Below are 19,110 nucleotides of genomic sequence, written 5' to 3' on the forward strand. Positions count from 1 at the left end.
ATACATGCATCATACACAAAAATAAAAATGATGATATCTCATTGTGGTGAGTGATGAAGAAGTCAATCCCGTCTGTAAAAACTTCTGGCTCTGGTGAGAGAGCTATTCGTGGTCTCTAAGAATGAAGCCAGAGCCAAATCATTGTATTAGAGAAGATAGAAGATGGGGTCAAGAAGGAGAATGTACACTAATCCAGGAGTGAGGGAAGAGCTCAGGGAAGAAGCCAACAATCCAAATGAACCCCAAAGAAGTCAAACTGAGTGAGGAAGAAGGAATGAATGCCAGAGAGACTGAAGAGTCTGAACAAATGCACAGATTTGGGTATGCTTTTGGGCAGGGCTCAAGAGCAGTATCACCTCCCCTAGATAGCATATGTTTTGCTGTATGTATAGTCAGATCTGTAGTCATATTACCAATCAGATAAAATAGTTTCTTTCTTAACGTGAGCCCCATTTGAGTGTCCTCATTCTTTGTAGGACCCTTTTATAAGCACTTCACTGTTATGTTGCAAGCACTGCGGTATCTACTCATATATCCATAGGAACCCAGTGCCTGGGGAAGTTCTTTTTAAACTGAAGGTCCTTTCAAGACAGTTAAGTCTTGAAAAACTAGTGCTCCTTTTGGCTCGGAAGGTACACTTGTAGCGTCCTTGAAGTACTCAAAGCCTTTTCATATAAGGTTTATTTTCTCAGTCATATAAGAATCACAGGTTCAAATAAAATACCTACAATATACAGGAAGAAGGGAAACACTCCCACAGTCATGCCGCACTAACCATCACTGTTAACATTTTGGCATTTACTTTGAGGCTTGTTTTTTTTTAAGATTTTATTTATTTGAGAGAGAGAGCAAGAGAGAGCACGAGCGAGAGAGCCTGTGCACAAGCGGGGGGCGGGGCAGAGGGAGTGGAAGAAGTAGGCTTCCCGCTGAGCACGAAGCTGGAAGTGGGGCTTGATCCCAGGACCCAGAGATCCTGACCTGAACCCAAGGCAGACGCTTAACCGACGGAGCCACCCAGGCGCCCCTACTTTGAGGCTTTTAATGAACTTTTAACACAGGGGTGACTAAGATATTTATGTTGTTGTTTCTTGCGAAGAGTATTTTTTGGTCCATAAAGCTAATTAATTAGCTGGGTGTATTTCTACTTTATATCTGGGAATTACATCTGCTCAAGTAAAGGAATTTATCAGTTATTTACATTATTAAGAGATGGCCTGCCACTCTCACACGGATGCTTGTCTGATGGATAAAGGACAAAAATTAAAGCAGTGTCAGTTACAGACGGCATTCACCAATAACTTATTCAATAGTATTCAATAGTAACTATATTAATATGCTCCTTTTTAAATCAGCTAATGGAAAGTTAAGTGTTAGCAGGGCCTGTTCCCAGATTGAACAAGAGTCATCAGCTTCCTGGTAGTCAACTTTTGGGTTGAAGAGGGTTTTCAATGGGAATGTGTGCATTTGATGAATGCTAATTACATGCTTCCAAATCTTCTTTAGCCAATCCCGTTTGCAGCTGTTATCCAAGTTATTTTATAAACGTCTGAAACAGCTGTCAACATTCTGAGGGGGAAGCTCTTCAATCAATGAATTGACAGAAATGCAATACTTAGATTTTTCTGAGCAGAAGGCACAAGAACATCATATACATCTATTTAGCAATGTAGCCAGCAATGAAAGGAAACGATTGACACTGCTGCTGTGTTTTAAAATGTTGAAGAAAATTTTCATGCTCATGGGCATGGAAAGTACATCATAAGAGCGCCCTACTTGGGGGGAGACCCACAAAGTCAAATGGGATGTTTGAGTGTCCTAAGGATACAAGCAATGCAATCTTATTTCCTATCAATAAGAACGCTTCTAGTGGTGTATAGCAACATTGTAAATCATATTTTAATTAAAATTTTAGTACTCGTTGATGTTATTTGTTTATTGTCTCAATAAAACATTTTTAACAGATGACATCTGGACATTTTGCTTAATTTCTCTCTCATTTTTTTCTCTATAAAATTCTTTAGTAAATCTAATTGTCAAGAAATGCATCAGACTCACAGCTCTGGAAAATGAAGCCTTTTATTCAGGCTCAGAATCTGTGTATTTAGAAAAGCACTAGCTTCATGCTCCTCTTGGCCTCAATTCCTTACTGAGACTTGAAGACTCAGGTCACTTTTAACCTTCAGGTCGCATTTGCTTCTTTGCTAAGGTTACAGTCTTCAGGGGGAAAATGAGCATCGGGTATAGAAGTGCTTTCTGGAGCCTCATGTGTCAGAAAGATTGAAGCCCACTCTGCCTTTCCACCTGCAACTGGTCCAAAATGATTCTTGAACTATCATGACCTATTTAAAAGTAACCCAATGTTTTGTTTGCATGAGTGGAAGAGAAATCCTGTCTGCCCTGACTTTTCATGGAACTATGTCCCTGCATGGGCATGTAATAATTTTTCATGCGAGAAACCAAAGAATATAATTAGGATGTGTAAGTTTGCAAAAGTCTGCCTGGTTAAGTGATGCTGGCAGAATACGTATACTCATCTCTGCAAATTTGATACTGATGATCACATATATGAAAATATTTTGCCATTGGTGCGGTTCCCTAATAGATGAATACATCAGCAGTCATGGCATGATAGTCCTGGGCAGTTTTTAAAAACACACAAAATAATCTTTTAACTTTCAAATGATTAAACATAGACGGTCCTCTTTGTTGACCCTGGAATTTCTTCAAGCATTGCAGAATAAAAGTTGGTTTGTTTCTTTCTAATCTATGTTTCACTCTCTCTTAGTTTCTCTTTCCTCTCTTAACTAACCTACTTCTAGGGTTAGTTACCATGGAGCCACCAGAAGCATATATTGAGACAAAGATAAGCGTGCAAATGATTTATTCTGGAACTGCTCCCAGGAGAAACTAATAAGGGACAGGGGAAGCAAGAAAGGGAAAGGGAAAAGGCAAGCAAGGGTATGATCTCAGGCAAAGTTTGCTGAAGAGAAGAACTAGCCAGACCTGGCAAGGGAACTGGGTTACAAGTTTTCCTCTGTTTATCCCAATTGCAGGCAAGAGAGCTGGGCTTTCATTGGCTGCATCAGTCAGCCATTGGCTAGGGGCTTCCCTGAGAAGGCAAGACCTCCCAGGCATTTCCTGCTTTCTGTACTTGTGCCCAAAGTGACTTCAGCAGACCTTGGGCAGACCTCCAAAGAAAGACACAGGTGTGGACAATTACAAGCAAAAGCCTACAGAAGCCAAAGGAGGGGTGCATAAGAATAAAAGAGATCCAACTGAATCTGGCTGAGCCCCAACAGTGTCCAATACACATAGGAACATTAGACAATATCCTGGAATTGTAAAGTGAGGACAGTGCTCATTCAGAAATCATGAGCTTCATCCTGAAAGAGTACAAAAATGTCTGAGCAGTCATATTTGGAGTAGCATGCTCACTGCCACAAGAGAAAGAAAGCATAGAGCAGAGATTCCTGTGTTCATTAGAATCACATGGGAGCTTTTGGAACTCCCAAAGCCCAGGACATACCCCGGACCATTCAAGCACAATCTCTGGGCCTAGGGCCAGACAGCAGTGTTTTTTCAGCATGCAGTCAATGTAAAGAAACTTTGGCATAGAATATGGTCTCAATATTGATGGCACTTGCAAAAGGATGTCCGTTGCCTTTCCTAAAACGGTTTTTGTTCACAGTCTATAAAAAAAAAACAACAAGCAAACACAGAAAAATCTGCTCCTTAATATGATACCATGTTAGTAGGAAAATGTCTTGCTTTGGGCGAAGATATCAGACGATTTGCCTATTAATAAGTTATTTGGTATTTATTTAAAAATTGTTTAATTGGTGCAGGGACAAGCTATTCAGAGTTTTGCAGTAATCTACAGGGAAACATTTTATTGTCTTAAAAATACAAAACAGGGCGCCTGGGTGGCTCAGTTGGTTAAGCGACTGCCTTCAGCTCAGGTCATGATCCTGGAGTCCCTGGATCGAGTCCCGCATCGGGCTCTCTGCTCGGCAGGGAGTCTGCTTCGTCCTCTGACCCTATCCCCTCTCATGTGTTCTCTCTCTCTCATTCTCTCTCTCTCAAATAAATAAATAAAATCTTAAAAAAACAAACAAACAAAGAAAACTATTTTAAGAAATAAAAAGAAAGCCACCTTTTATCTTATAAAAATAAAGGGAGGATTCTGGGGAGATGGCAGAGCAGGGAGTACTAGGAATCTGTCTCCCCACCTAGACAGTAATTGTACTGGCAGATTCTGTCTGCTATCACTATTTTGGAACTCTGGAGTCTATTGAAGGCTTACTACTTCCAGGGGAAGTAAATTTTCTGGATGGTAAATTGCACTTAATTTCGGTCAATTTCATTGTAGCAACTACCCATCTCCCATCCTCTGGCCCCACAACAGACAGCTGTGCACATGTTTCAGGAGCAGCCTGCATACAGCTTGAGGGGGCCAGGGTGGATAATAAGGACTCTGCCTCCAAATATCAGGGATCTGCGCTCTGATCGCTGACTGCTGTTTCTGATCACAGAAGAACAGGCGCAGAGTGCAGACACAGAGAGGCATTGTTGTCTTCATCCCTCCACTGTTGCAAGCCTCTTCTCTTCAGGCTGAAATGACTGTCAGAGGATTTAAAGGGCCAGTGTCTTTTAAAATTTTCTTTTGTTCCCCCCCCCACCCCATTTCCTCCTTTGGGAGCCAGATAGTTAAGCTCTAGGATATTCAAAAGCAGCCACATATATGGTGGGGAATTTAGAAAGTCATCATGCATACCCAGGGAAAAGTGCAGGCTCAGAAAAAAACTTGAGAAGACCTTTAGTTTATACCTCAGGCTGATCCCCAGCACAGAGCAGCCTACAACAATAAAAAAATAAAAGCAAAAACCAAAATCAGCAAACCCCGGGAAAAGGGAGAATCTGCTTTCCAGAGTTACCTCAGTATTTTATTCAAATACCCAGTTTTCAATAAAACAAAACCACAAGGCATTCAATGAAACAGAAAAGTGTGGCTCATTTCAAGGGGGGATAAAGACAACAAAAACTGTCCCTGAGAAAGACCACATGACGGGCCTACTAGACAAAGACTCTAAAACATCTGTTTTAAAGAACTAACGGCAGACATGGAGAAAATAAAGAAAACGATGTGTAAACAAAATGAAAATAACAAAAAAGAGATTTGAAAACCTAAAAAAAGAAAGAACAGAAATTCTGGAGCTGAGAAGTACAATAACTGAAACGAAAAATTCACTAGAGGGATTCAGAGGCAGATTTGAGCAGGCAGAAGAAAGAATCAGTGAGCGTCAATATGGAAAAATGGAAAATATCAAGTCTAAGGAAAGAAAAAAAGATTGAAGAGAAGTGAACAGAGGCTAAGGGACTGATGGGACACCATAAGCCAGTCAGCATACACATTGTGGGCATCTCAAAAGAGAGAAAAGAGAGAAAGGGGAAGAGAGATTATTTAAAAAAATAATGGGCCCCAATTCCCCAAATGTAATGAAAGACATAAATATAGACTAGAAGTTCAATGAACTCCACGCAGAACAAACTCGAAGGGACCCACACCAAGACACATTGCAATCAAGCTGTTGAAAGCCAAAGATGAAGAGAGAATCTTGACAACAGCAAGAGAAGTGGCTCTTAACAAAGAATCCTCAATAGAATAATCGGCAGACTTGTCTTCAGAAACTTTGGAATCAGAGGCAGTGGGCTGATGTATTCAAAGTGCTGAAAGAAAAAATCGTTGATCAAGAATCCTAGATTCAGCAAAACTGTCCTTCAGAAATGAGGGAGGTACTAAGACATTCCCAGATAAACAAAAGCTGAGGGAGTTCATCACCACTAGACTTGCCCTATGAAAAATTCAAAAAGGAATCCTGAAGGTTGAAATGCTTGGACACCGGACAAGTCAAAGCCATATGAAGAAGTAAAGATCACAGTGAAGTGAAATACATGGGCAATTATAAAAGCTAGTATTAATGTAATTTTGATTGGTAATTCCACTTTTTGTTCTCTGCAGGACTTAAGACACAAATATATTTTAAAAGTTATTAGTCTAAAAGCTAGTATTATTTTAACTTTGGTTTATAACTCTATATTTTGTTTTGTGCATAATTGAAGAGACTAATACATAAAAAATACAATTTTAGTTTATGTTTTGGACACATAATGCATAAAGATGTAATTTTGTGACATTGATAACTGAAAGTGGTGGGGATGGAGCTGTATAGGAGAAGTTTTCTGTGTTATTCAAGTTAAGCTGGTATAGATTCAAATTAAAGTGTTATGACTTTGTGATGTCAAGTGTAATCCTCATGGTAATCACAAAGAAAATATGGAATATACAAAAGGAAATGAGAAGGAAATTAATACATTTCACCATGAAAACGTCAACTAAACACATAAAAAAGACAGTAATGTGGGCAACAATGAGAGACAAAAAGTGATAAGGCATATAGAAAACAGATAGCCAAGTGACAGAGGTAAGTCCTTCCTCCTCAGTAATTACTTTAAATGTAAAAGGATTAAACTCTACAGTCAAAAGACAGAGATTGACAGTATAGCTTTAAAAATATGATACAACTATATGCTGTCTACAAGAGACTTGCTTTAGATCAAAGACACAAATAGGTTGAAAGTGAAAGTGTGGAAAAAGATATTCTGTGCAAATAGTAACCACATAGTGGCATTATTCACAATAGAAAGAATGTGGAAGCAACCCAAGTGTCTATTGGCAGATAAAGCCATAATAAAAATCTGGTACATTCATAAAATGGAATGTTTTCAGCCTTAAAAAAAGAAAAGAAGTTCTGGCATAGGCTACAACACGGATTAATGTTGAGGACATTATGCTAAGTGAGATAAGCAGGTCACTAAAAGGCATATATGTCAGACCCCACTTCTATAAGTTTCCTTAAGTCATCAAATTAATAAGGACAGAAAAGAGAATGGTGGTTGTTAGGGTTTGGGAGAGGGGAGAATGTTTTTCTATAGGTTTACAGTTTCAGGTTTGCAAGATGAAAAGAGTTCTGGAGATGGACGCTGGTGATGGTCACACAACAGTGCAGATGTACTGGACCATACACTTCAAACAGTTAAGATGGTAAATATTATGATATATGTATGTTACCACAAAGAGAAAAAAGAGAGATGTTAATATCAAGCTATGAGAGAAAGAGTTTATGTGGAAAGGATTGTAAGTCAAAGAAGGAAAATGGCAAGGAAAAAATAGAAGAGATAGCTCAGCCAATTGTTTTTCTAAATCCTTACTTATTCACTCTTACTATGAACTTGGAGTATAAGCTTGAATTCCTGGCCAAGGGAGTAGTCATGAAACCTGGATACCAATATTTAGGGCAAATTAGTGTTTGCAGTCATGAAATTATTTCAAAAATCATTAAAGGATTTTTTCACATTATTCAGGGTATTTTGATTATGTGTGTGTGTGTGTGTGTGTGTGTGTGTGTGTGAAGAAATTAAGAACATCTACGAAATTTAAGAGGCAATTCCATTTTCACAACCAATCTACCTAGATAATGTTTTATTTTTCCTTTGAAGTATTTTATTTTCATAGTGTTAATAGGTATTTTTTTTCTTTCTAAAGATCAAATAACACTTTTCCAATGTTAATATGTGCTTTTAACACTTAAAATATGCAAGCCAGTGTATCCAAACTTGACAGTTCCTGGTATGCTTAAACGCTAATTAGATTGCTGTGAGAATCAAATGAGGTAAAATATATAACAACCCCTGAAAAATATAAATTGAATAAAGTTAAGGTATACATTTTGGTATAGATAAGGTTATAAGTCTAGTTTTGGAGGAAGACAAATCTTACAAAGTGGAAATTTGTAAAATAAAACATGGAGTTGTGTGTAATATGCAATCCATTCACTTTAATTCCTAAAGGTGCTGAACTTTGGGTACCTCAATTAAATAATCATTACAATAACTAATTTATGGAGATATGTACACACTGGGTCTGCATGCAGAAGATAATGGGGATGTGTGGATAGAAAATGAAGCATCAGTGAAGTTTTTTAGGAAATGAAAAAATCAGGGTTTCTAATATAAGGAATAGAAAATAAGTTTAAAAAAAAACCCAAGTATTATGAATATGAAATAAAGGAGAGAAGCATTTGCCAAGAAACTGGCAGTTCTCCTTATCCTTCATCCCAAATCACAGACACAAAGCCACATGGAGGACATGCTATTTGGAAAACTGATCTGATGATCATTATTTTCTAACTCATCATGTTGTGCTTGCCTTGCTTCAAGGTCTAAGATGCCACTTTCTAAGGTTAGAAGGAAGGCATTTTCTGAGGGGTAAAAATCATCAATGGTCCTTTTCTGTGTGATAAAAGTAGAAATGGACCCAATGGGCAACCACACTGTTACTGTAATGGCCAGTAAACTTACGCTGAGCTACCCAGGCATCAAAATAAATGTAGTTGACAGTATAAAGAGAAGGTGCACCCAAAGGTGTTCACAAATTCTCAATTTGTACACCTCCTTAACTTAGGAAAAGGAAATCAAATGACAGAATTATCAAAGACATCTATCTGACATCAAACAAAAATTGGAGAACAATCTGTATATGAACCTTGACCCCTGAAGGATGGTGGTGATAGGGGAAAAAAAAAAAAGGCAATTTTATGTTTCATGTAATCATTCATTTAACCAACAAGCATTTATTGATTGCCTAGTATTGTGCCAGGCACAGTCCAGCTGAGGATACACCATGAACGAAACAGACATGGACCCTGCGCTCAAGGGATTTGACAAGGACTTCAGATTCATCTCGTGTAAGCATCTACTAGAGCCTTAAACCCCGTATTGTAATATCCCTATTAAGTGGCTATTGCAAAAACCGTGGATTAGCTTGCTCAACATCCCTTCCAATTTCTTCCTTCGACCAACATGTATATTCCAGGTCCTGGGTACTGTCTGAAAAACTGCTAGGAGTAGTGCAGTGAGCAAAACAATTAAAAAATTACTTTTCTCCTGTACTGCTAAAGCAGGAAAGTTAAAGACTCCCCTACAGCTTGAGTTCCAGGTACGGTTTAGTTTCTGCTGATCAGAGGTATCCATGTGAGACTGAATTTGTAACTGGTTTAAGTGGGAAAAGATGAGCGGAGCATGAGGCATATTCAGTTGGCTGGTGCACATCTCCTCAGGGAGATGTTCCTCAAAGTGCAGCTGCGGCTTGATCCACTGCCCCTTTCAATGATTTTTTTGAATACCTGGTAATAAATCCCTCCTATTGAAACCAGCTAAGAGTGGATACCATTGCCTGAAATGGAACACACACTGACACAGTGTTTTTAACCCAAAACTTGTACCTACTGTTGTCTAGAAGGAATCCCTCCCTGCTGCTGGGAAGCTGCAAATCTACAATACGTGTGTGTGTGTGTGTGTGTGTGTGATTATGGACACACAAAAGACAGAAGATCAAAACTAAAGTTTTGTTTCTTTTCTCACATTCTCTCTTTCCAACCATAGGCCAAATGTATTTTTAAAAAATCTGGAAGTTGTGCTACCTCGTACTATCAATTCTACCTTCTCTGGCATAACTGCATGAGTTGTTGAATTCTTAAATTAAACTCTTGATTCTGACTACATAAAGAAACACATTGCCCTGACTGGATAAGAAGGTTTAAGAAATATGAATATTTGACAAGTGCGTGCCTTGAGGTCAGCCACCTATGTCGAAAAAGTGCTAGACAAATATATATAAGATGACAGGAAATCATGGATTGACCACAGAAGCATAAATATTTGTAAGTTTCAAAGGTCATTAAGAATGCAACTCTAGGGGCGCCTGGGTGGCTCAGTTGGTTAAGAGACTGCCTTCGGCTCAGGTCATGATCCTGGAGTCCCTGGATCGAGTCCCGCATCGGGCTCTCTGCTCGGCGGGGAGTCTGCTTCTCCCTCTGACCCTCCCCCCTCTCATGCTCTCTCTCTCTCATTCTCTCTCTCAAATAAATAAATAAAATCTTAAAAAAAAAAAAAGAATGCAACTCTAAAAGCTTGGTTTGAAAACTGATATGCTTATTTCAGGAATCTGTACTTCCCAGGATAAAATGTTCCTTTGAGTCTAAAGTCAAGTTAACACCATGCAGGTGTTTACAATCTAATCATAGCAAACTATTCATAAAGAGATGAGATAGTTTAATCAGACACTAGGCTGTGATATGCTTCTTGCAATTGGACACAATTTCAGATTTCAGATATGATACTTGATTTTGGAAAACAGTTGGAAAATGGGCCAGCAATGTGTCTTCAGTGGAAATCAGAAAGGGGGCATGAAAATGCTTAAGCATCATTTAAGGATAGTGAAGAATAATTTTTAATCACCTGATTTGATAAATTGAGATAGAAAATTCTACTTGGTAGCTATTATAAAATGGGGTAGGTTAATTGCTTTCAGAGAGGGTTTGGAAGTGGTTCTGCATAATGGTAAAGAAATGAGTTAGATGGTTTTCTTATTTTGATTTGCAGCTCTATAAAACATTTAGGAAATAAAACCATCTTGATCCATTTGGCAGGAAGTAATGTTTTCCTTCTCAAACTCCCAAATTACTTAGCAATTCTTTCATGACTATATCACAATCTTTCTAGAATGATCATATTTGTGTAAATATCTTTTTCCCCTTATAAGTTTATAAGCTCCTGAAAGACAGGTATCATATTAATACTCAGATGGTTCCTATCACAGAACATTGCAAAATAGGTATCAATAAATACTGGGTGATAAAGACACAATAGTTTTTGTTTAGATTGAATTTCTTACTTCAATTCCTAAAGTACTAAATTTCCACTTTTCAGCTGGGCAGTGAAGTCAGCAGAGACACTAGGCGGGTTTATCTACGTCTCCAAATTATAAAATAACCAGTTCCTTGGTTGGCCCTTCTGGAAGAATCCTTTGAGCCCTAGGGCCCCAGCATTTCTAGCTATCTTTGAGTCTGCAAAATCTGAATAGTTCTGGGGTTCATGTTTACATCAGGAAACATTTTTCAAGTTCATGTGTGTCGCAGTCATGGTGGGCAGTGCAGAAGGCAGGATGGAATAAGAACATGTGTGGGAACAGCCTGAAGTGGGACCCCAAGAGTGGAGGGGACATGGTGAGTGGAGGGTATGGAGGGTATGTGGTCAACCTAGAGTATCCACATTTATACTTCACACACACACACACACACACACACGTACACACACACACACCACTGTGCAGACAAAGAAAACGTATCTGAAGGGCAGCCAATTTTTGACTGCTAAAGAGCAACTTAGAAGTATTCTCATGTCCTTACACAGGAGATGGGTTGGGTGAGAAGTCTGAGAGCGGCAGACAGAATTACGTGGGGTTGGATGCTAACGCAAGAGGACAAGGGAACTGGGTCCCGGGAGAGAATGGTTAACAGCAAGCAGATACAATGTATAAAGGGGAAAGTGGGGATTCTAAAGACACCCTGGTTAACTAACTCAGTTCTCCTGGGACTGGACATAATATGAAAGTGTGGTTACGTGAGTGTCTTCCGGTGCCATGTTGCTTGGCTCCATGCCTTCCCAGCTGTGGCACCCTATGCAAGTTACTTAACACACCCACGCTTCAACTTCCTTATTTCTAATACGAGGATAATAACAGTGTCTCCCTCGTAAGGGTGGTGTTATGATTCAATGAGGCAAAACTTAGAACAGCCCTCAGTGACTGCCATATAATGTTATATAATGCTCTTTCAATTAATATTTTGTGTGTGTTCACTTGCATATGCTGTATAATTTATACAACTCTCTTCCATATTTCTTGGAATTATATCTCATGGTCCATCTAAATGCATACGCTTTCTCAGAGATGCTAGAAATATGTTGCTCTTACCTTCACTTCCTCAAAAGCGTAAGAATGAAGATTATACTTCAGAACATCTCTTTTTTTTCCAGGCCCAGATGACAATCTTCTACTTATTTACATTTTCAGCCTGCATCAAATTCTTCCCCACAATGCACTTTTTAAATCGCCTCCCTGCTGTGTAAAGTGGCATCTCCTCTCTTTGTCCTAAAATAGTCTCTTCATGCCTCAAGAAGTTTATTTTGGCTCTAGTGTTCTGGAATTTGATTATTAACTCTGTATTTATTTTAGCCAGGCCCTCACTGATTTTATTGATTTCAATTATATTCTTTCTTAACTTTTTTTTTTTTTTTTGCTCTGAAATCCTAGTATCTTGACTATATCCAATCTATAATCTTGGCTATTTAGCTCCCCTTTTCTAGATCTTCTTTACTTCTGTTCAGGGCTCATCACAAGGGAATCCTGTATCGAGCCAAATCCATGCCAAGGGAGGGCATGAATGAAAGAAATACCCATAGTGTCATAGAACATTTTGTACGCACTACTATTCCTAGTAGGGAAACCACTTATAATTCCACCACCCAATCAGAGTAACTACTTCTACTGTCTACATGCACTTAAAAAAATGACTTAATCTATGCAAAATAATTACAAATATGGTCAAGAAGACACTGGCCCTAAGCACACTGCCCCTGAAACTATGTATGTTGGCAATCATTTTCAATGCACAGCAAATGGTGTGATCGATCCACCTTTATGTTCCATGTAAATTTGTTTTATTTTTGATAACGAAGCCTGGAGAAATGATTCTTGAAGCATCATAACAGCATTGACTGACAGCTCCCTAAGTTCTGTGTCTTTTATAGCAAGCATAATTGACAGCTCGTAGGTAAAGAGCATATGTAGATGGATTGGGTCCACACTGAACACAGTGGGGGAAAATACCAAAGAAGGTATTTGTTCTATTTGTTATTAATTAAAATCCAATTAATATTGCAAAATATATGCATTTGGGGAGAATAGATTTACTTGTAGGCTGAGACAGATTCAGTTTTTAAACTGTTACAGAAGCTTCATATATAACGATAATGTACTAAAATTACCTCTCATAAATATTTTTACACTTCAGTGAAATTTGCATTACTCATTTCCTTACTCCACATACACTGCTTATTTAGCTGGTCTAGATAATAAAAACATTCTAAGTTGTAGATTTAAATTTCACTGAAGTTGTGTGGGCACCTGCCTGGGTAGGTTAAGTTAAAAGTCTGCCCCCATTAAAAACAAGAATCCTGCAGTGCCGCTTCTAGGTATATACCCAAAAGAATTGAAAGCAGGGATTGAAATAAATACTTGTGCACTCATGTTCATAGCACCATTATTCACAATAGCCAGGAGGTGGAAATAACTCATGTGTCCCTCGATGGATGGATGGATAAACCAAATGTGGAACAATGAAACAATGGAACAACGGAATATTATTGATCCTTAAAAAGGAATGAAATCCTGAAACATGCTACCAGATGGATGAAACTTGAAAACGTTATGCTAAGTAAAATAAGCCAGGCCTAAACGGACAAATATTTTGTGATTGCCCTTATCTGTGGTACTTAAAATAGTCAAATTCATAATGACAGAAAGTAGGATGGTGGTTACCAGGGATTGGGAAGAGGGTGATTGGGAGGTGTTTAATGGGGACAGAATTTCAGTTAGGGAAGATGACAAAGCTCTGGAGATGGATGGGGGTCGGTGGCACAACAATGTGAACACTCTTAATGCCACTGAACTATACACTTACAAAGTGTTAAAATGGTAAACTTTATGTCGTGTATTTTTTAACCACACATGCACACAAAAGACATGTATGAATCTGCATGGTCAGACCAGATGGTAAGATGAAAGAGTATCAACACCTGATGAAATGTAATGGAATCTGACCTTAGCAAGAACTGTGAATGATTTGGAAGGCTTTATGCTGGGTCTCACTCAGAGATGTAGTAGGTCTGGACTGGGACCCAAAAATTTGCATTTCTAACGAATTCCCAGGTGTGTTATCTCTTGCTGCATAACAAATGAACCCATATTTTAGTGGCTTGAAAGAATGTACATTTATTATCTCATAATTTCTGTGGCCCAGGAGTCTGAGATTTGTGGTTCTGGCTCAGGATCTCTCATGAGGTTGTAATCAAGCTGTTGACTGGGGGCTGAAGTCAAATGAAGACTTGGATGGAGGACCCACTTTTAGGATGGCTCACTCCCACCATTGTTAGCTAGAGACTTTAGTTCCTCCCTAGGCAGATCTCTCGGTATGGCTGTCTGACCACACGGCATCTGAGTTCCCCAGAGTGGGTGCTTCACGAAACAGAGAGCAAGCAGGAAGCCAGCATTTGTGACTAGTTCTAAAGTCTAATCTTGAGAGACAGGTCATTAAATCCAGCTCATATTCAAAAGGAAGGGCTCCACCTTTTAAAAGGAAGAGTACTGGGGCACCTGGGTGGCTCAGTTGGTTAAGCATCCGCCTTCAGCTTGGGTCATGATCCCAGGGTCCTGGGATCGAGTCCCGCATCAGGCTCCCTGCTCAGCGGGGAGTCTGCTTCTCCCTCTGCTCCTCTTCTCACTTATGCTCTTTCTTGTGCTCTCTCTCCCTCAAATAAATAAAATCTTAAAAAAAAAAAAAGGAGTACCAAAAAATTGTAGACATTTTAAAAAAACAATATACTGGGTTTATTCTTGAGGGTGCTGTAAGAAAGTGCCATAAACTGGGTGACTTAAACAACAGAAACTTATGGTCTCACAATTCTGGAGGCTGGAAGGCTGAGATCAAGGTGTTAGTAGAGCTAGTTTCTTCTGAGGCCTGTGAGGGAAAATTTGTTCCTGATCTCTTTCCTTGCTTCTGGTAGCCTCACGTGTTGCATGGCTTACAGCTAACGGATGGTCATCTTCTTCCTGTGTCTTTACATTGTTTTCCCTTTGTACATGTCTATCTCTAAATCAAAATTTCCCTATAATATTGTCATTTTGGATCAGGACCCACTCCACTGATCTCTTTTTTACCTGATTACCTCTAGATAACCCTTATTTCCAAATAAGTTCATATTATGAGGTACTGGGTGTTAGGACATCAACATCTTCTGAATTGGATATAATTTAACACACAATATAATCAGGTAATGCTGAGGTTCCTGCTCTGGGGATCATACTTTTGAGAATCACTGGTCTAATCCACCCCTTGGTTACACTAATGAGAAATGTAGGTTTTCCATAAGCTAAACGAACTACTGAGTGTCAAAGAGTGAGTTTATGGCAGAGTTCAGACGATAACACATATTTCTTGATCTACACTCAGTGCACTTTCCATGAACCACAGAGTGTTTGGTCATCTTTGACCCAAAGTTCTCTGAAGAGCTCAGTTATCTGTGGGCTCATGAAGCCTTTGTGCTTTTTCTAGGTTATGGTTTTTCACCCTGACTCACAAAACTCTGTAGTTCCAGGAATCCTTTAAAGGGGTGTGTGTGTGTGTGTGTGTGTGTGTGTGAATTTTTTGGAAATTACATCATTCATCATTAAGTTATCTACACAGGGAAGGAGAAAAGAGAGGGTAGGGGATGAAGAGGAGATAATGAAGGAGAGAAGAGAAAGGAAATGGGGTGTGAGAAATACAGAAAAAAGAAATAACCGTTGTACCAATCTACACTCCTGCCATAGCCTGCCATATCTCCTGGTATAAGTCACGGTGGGAGGTGAGATGAAATCAGCTCTACCTGTTATATGTACCTATATTTTTAGAAATTCAAGGATAAAATGAACACCTATATATCCACCAGTTATCTAAAGACAAAGAACATTGGCAGGAGCACTGACACCTCCATATGCCCTGTTCACAGCACCCTCTCCCTCCTTCCTGGGTTATTTACTATTCCCAAGATGGTGTTGATCATGCTCTTGTTTTTCTTTATGGTTTTACTGCAGAGGGATAGATCCTTAAACAATATGTTGCTTCGTTTTACCTGGTTTTGAACTTTATGTAAATAGAATCAGACTAGGTAAGCATATGTGACTTCCTTTTTTTCCTCTACCTGGTGATTATCGTGTGGTTGTGATTCATTCATTGATGTCCATCCATCCTCGGATCAATAGATAGGTTACTTTTGTTGTTACAAAAAAAATAATGTTATGAACATTCTTATGTTTGTATCCTGATGTGTGTCTGCTCCTTGATGAGTTAGCCACAGAGACTACACGAGGTAGAGTTGCCTGAGATTATGGGAATCTTTCCAAAGCTGTGTCTCCCAGAGCAGGGGTAAGCAGCTTCCTTTTATTAGGGTTTGGGATGAATATTCAGAGGGGGATGCATCGCATGCAATGGTCAGGCATAGAGTTACACATTCCCACTCAGAAAACATGCCTATACATACGTTGTATGTCATGCCAATGAGGCTTATGTCCCTCTCAGGGTGGGGATTTTAACATTATAATGAAGCTCAGACACTTTATGATTCATCTGCACAGGTGTCTGTCCTGGGGGGTCATATTCAAATGTTTTTTTCTTGTTCCAGCAATTCGTTAGTTTCTAAAAGATAATATTTATAGTTAGGCAGAAGCTTCTAGGAGTTCCTCAGTTCAGGGGTCTCACTGATGATGACGATAAATGTCTTCTGGTACACTGTGCAAGAATTTCTGCAGGGTATATACCTAGGATTGTAACTGATGGATTGTAGGGTGTACTCCCCTTAACATCATGGATTGGTTGGTTGATTTCAGGAGAGCTGAACTAGTATACTCCCACCAGAGGCATCTAGAAGTTATTGCTATCTCATGTCTCAGCAGCGCTTGTTACTTCAACATTTTGACTACAAGCTGACTTTAGAACTAAACCCTCACATTAGATGTGACCCCATCATATTGGACTTTGGGGACTTTATGATCCTTGTGCCTAGGATGCCTGATGCCTCTGACATAGTAGGTGCTCAGTAAATGAGAGGAAAATTAAATGAATCTAAGCTTTAGCTGTGTGGTAAAACTACATTTTTTTTTTTCATATTTTAAATGTTTATCAGCACATTCCTGATCCCAATCTTTCCTTCTGACTCCAAATTATGTACCTAATGTCAACCTATAGTGGTATATTTGTTCCAAACTCAAAGGCTACACGGGAAATTTCATGCAGCAGTCCAAGTGTTGCCCCTAGAGGTAGGAAATGTATTACATTCACTTTACTGTAATCTAATGAAAGATTGTAACATGAATTTTAGAGAAAAAAAAAAAAAAAAGAAGAGAAACCTCTACAATTCCTAACCTTAATTTCCAAACTTATTTAGTTCTTATATGTTCCAAAATTTTTAAAGAAATAGTAAAAATTCTGCTTTCACATACTTATTTGGTTGTTTTCTTTTTAATTAAATATCAACAATTAAGTTAAAAACACTTTTGTGACAATGTGTAGGAACTGCTGTCTAAAGGCATCTAATGAGCTATAAAGTTTTGGTTCCCAAATCCTGGTTTGTGAACCTCTGCCAATTTCTGATGAAAGTTTTACTAGCCTAAAAGGTAGTAACAGAACAACAGAGTGAGTTTTCAATACAGTGAAGTGCATTCCATTTAAAGGAACACTTTTTTTTTTCTGGAATTATGTCATTTCTACCTTTTTAATGACTAAATGTGTTTTAAGAAATGATGGTGTATGTATTTGCTTGACAACTTTGTGTGTTTGTGCTTTAATTTTACTGATCCTTCCATTCTAAATGTTTGGAAACCCTTTCAGAGCGGCTTTCTGCATCATTTAAAATGTATTTTGTAGAAAGCACCCTGGGAGTTACTCTCAAGGGCACACAAGTCTCAGAAAGCAAGGTGTACTCATTTCTATTCCATGACGGTGCATTTAATTCTGATTGGGTTTTCAAGTTAAGGCTTAGCGCTAACACTATGCGGAGAGGCGCGTAAACATGGCTAAGACTGTTTCATCCTCACCTGTGAATGGTTTAGCCCGCGCGTTACACAGTTAAACAACAGGAGTGTGAGCGCCATGGAAGGTAGAGTGGGCTGGCAGTTGCTGGGGGGAGGTGGAGACCCTGGACGCTGAAAATGTGGAAAGGTAGAGAGAAGGGGAAACCCATAGTAGAAAGACATATAGGAGGCAAGGCTTGGGGTCCATTCTGGCGTGAGCAAAGAGAGCAGCCTCCGCGTCGGAGTGTGATGAAGTCAGACTGCAGAAGGAGGTGCGGGGGAGCGGCGCGGGTTCTGCGGTTCAGGGAGAGCCAGCTCGAGGTGCAGCGCTGGGCAAGGGAAGGAAGGGTTGGTTAAAGAGCCACGTGGAAGTCATACCAAGACTTAGACAACAACAGAACTCAGCAGCTGTAGAAGGCGAAAGAGGCCACGAGGTACAGCTTGGAGCTTCAGCTTGGGGCTACTACGAACCAGGGGGTGGAGTCGGACACGCCCCGGGGGCTCACACACCCAACCAGCGACGAGCCGCCCCGGACCGCGGAACACGCCCCCTGCTTCTTCCGGGCAGCCCCCGGAACCTAGCTCCCACCGGCGCCTGCGCAGGCCTCAGGCCCCGCCCCCTCGCCCACTTGCCCCGGTCTCCGGCAGCCAATATGGCGGCTCCCTGTGTGTCTTGCGGCGCAGCGGCTTCCTACCGGCTTTTTCTCGGAGGTAGGGTTAGCCTCGCCCGGAGACAAGGCGTCTGGAAAGCAGCGGCTGCTGAGTTGCAGACAGGTGCTGGATTCCAGGTAAGGGAGAAGTGGAAGCACTGGTCCGTGTAGCGCCAAGATGTGGAGCCGGCGCCGCTACCTTCCCCTGGCGTTTCGCGTGCCCTCAGACGGGGACTTAAGGGTCTGGGGTATCTAGTAGAGGTCTGAGGTTGAGAGAGGAGGAATGGGTGTTGGTTTGCAGCGGCCACTTGAGGTTGTTTCTGGTTTTCGCAGGTGCAATGAGGGAGGAAGTTATCTGCAGACGGAACTAGAGCGACCTCCCCCTTCCTTAAGTTGGCTGCCAAGCTAAGGGGAGTCCGTGCCTTAGGTGTGGTGTAGGGTACGGTCCTTCCCGCTTGCTCCACGGTCCAGTGGGGAGGAATGCCGCGCCAGAGGAGGTGAATGAGAACTGGACTCCTGCAGTAGTCTGGAAGACTTAATGGAGAAAGTCACAGTGGATAGGTTTGATAGTGACTTTAAAAGTGCCTTGCATCTGTGCAGTTTCTGTTTTCTTAATTTTCCCGACACCTTGTCCCTGGAGAGATGGAAACCAGAACTTGTACTTTTCCTTTACTC

General features: G+C 40.1%; 1 protein-coding gene across 2 annotated transcripts in view; it reads left to right on the forward strand.

Annotated features, from left to right (window-relative positions):
• The first annotated feature begins 18,400 nt into the window (after positions 1-18,400).
• The window catches only part of MRPS9 (mitochondrial ribosomal protein S9), a 61,465-nt gene continuing 60,755 nt past the window's right edge, over positions 18,401-19,110 (forward strand). Inside the window, exon 1 of one of the 2 annotated variants that reach the window (XM_035001867.1) lies at positions 18,401-18,573. In XM_035001867.1, the coding sequence (XP_034857758.1) occupies positions 18,439-18,573 (135 nt within the window). In that variant the 5' untranslated portion in view covers positions 18,401-18,438. The remainder of the gene's footprint in view (positions 18,574-19,110) is intronic. The other variant, XM_035001868.1, reaches the window with a different exon arrangement.

Source organism: Mirounga leonina, unplaced genomic scaffold, assembly GCF_011800145.1.
Source record: "Mirounga leonina isolate KUSES-001 unplaced genomic scaffold, KU_Mleo_1.0 Mir_125, whole genome shotgun sequence".
In the NCBI taxonomy this organism is placed as follows: domain Eukaryota; kingdom Metazoa; phylum Chordata; class Mammalia; order Carnivora; family Phocidae; genus Mirounga; species Mirounga leonina.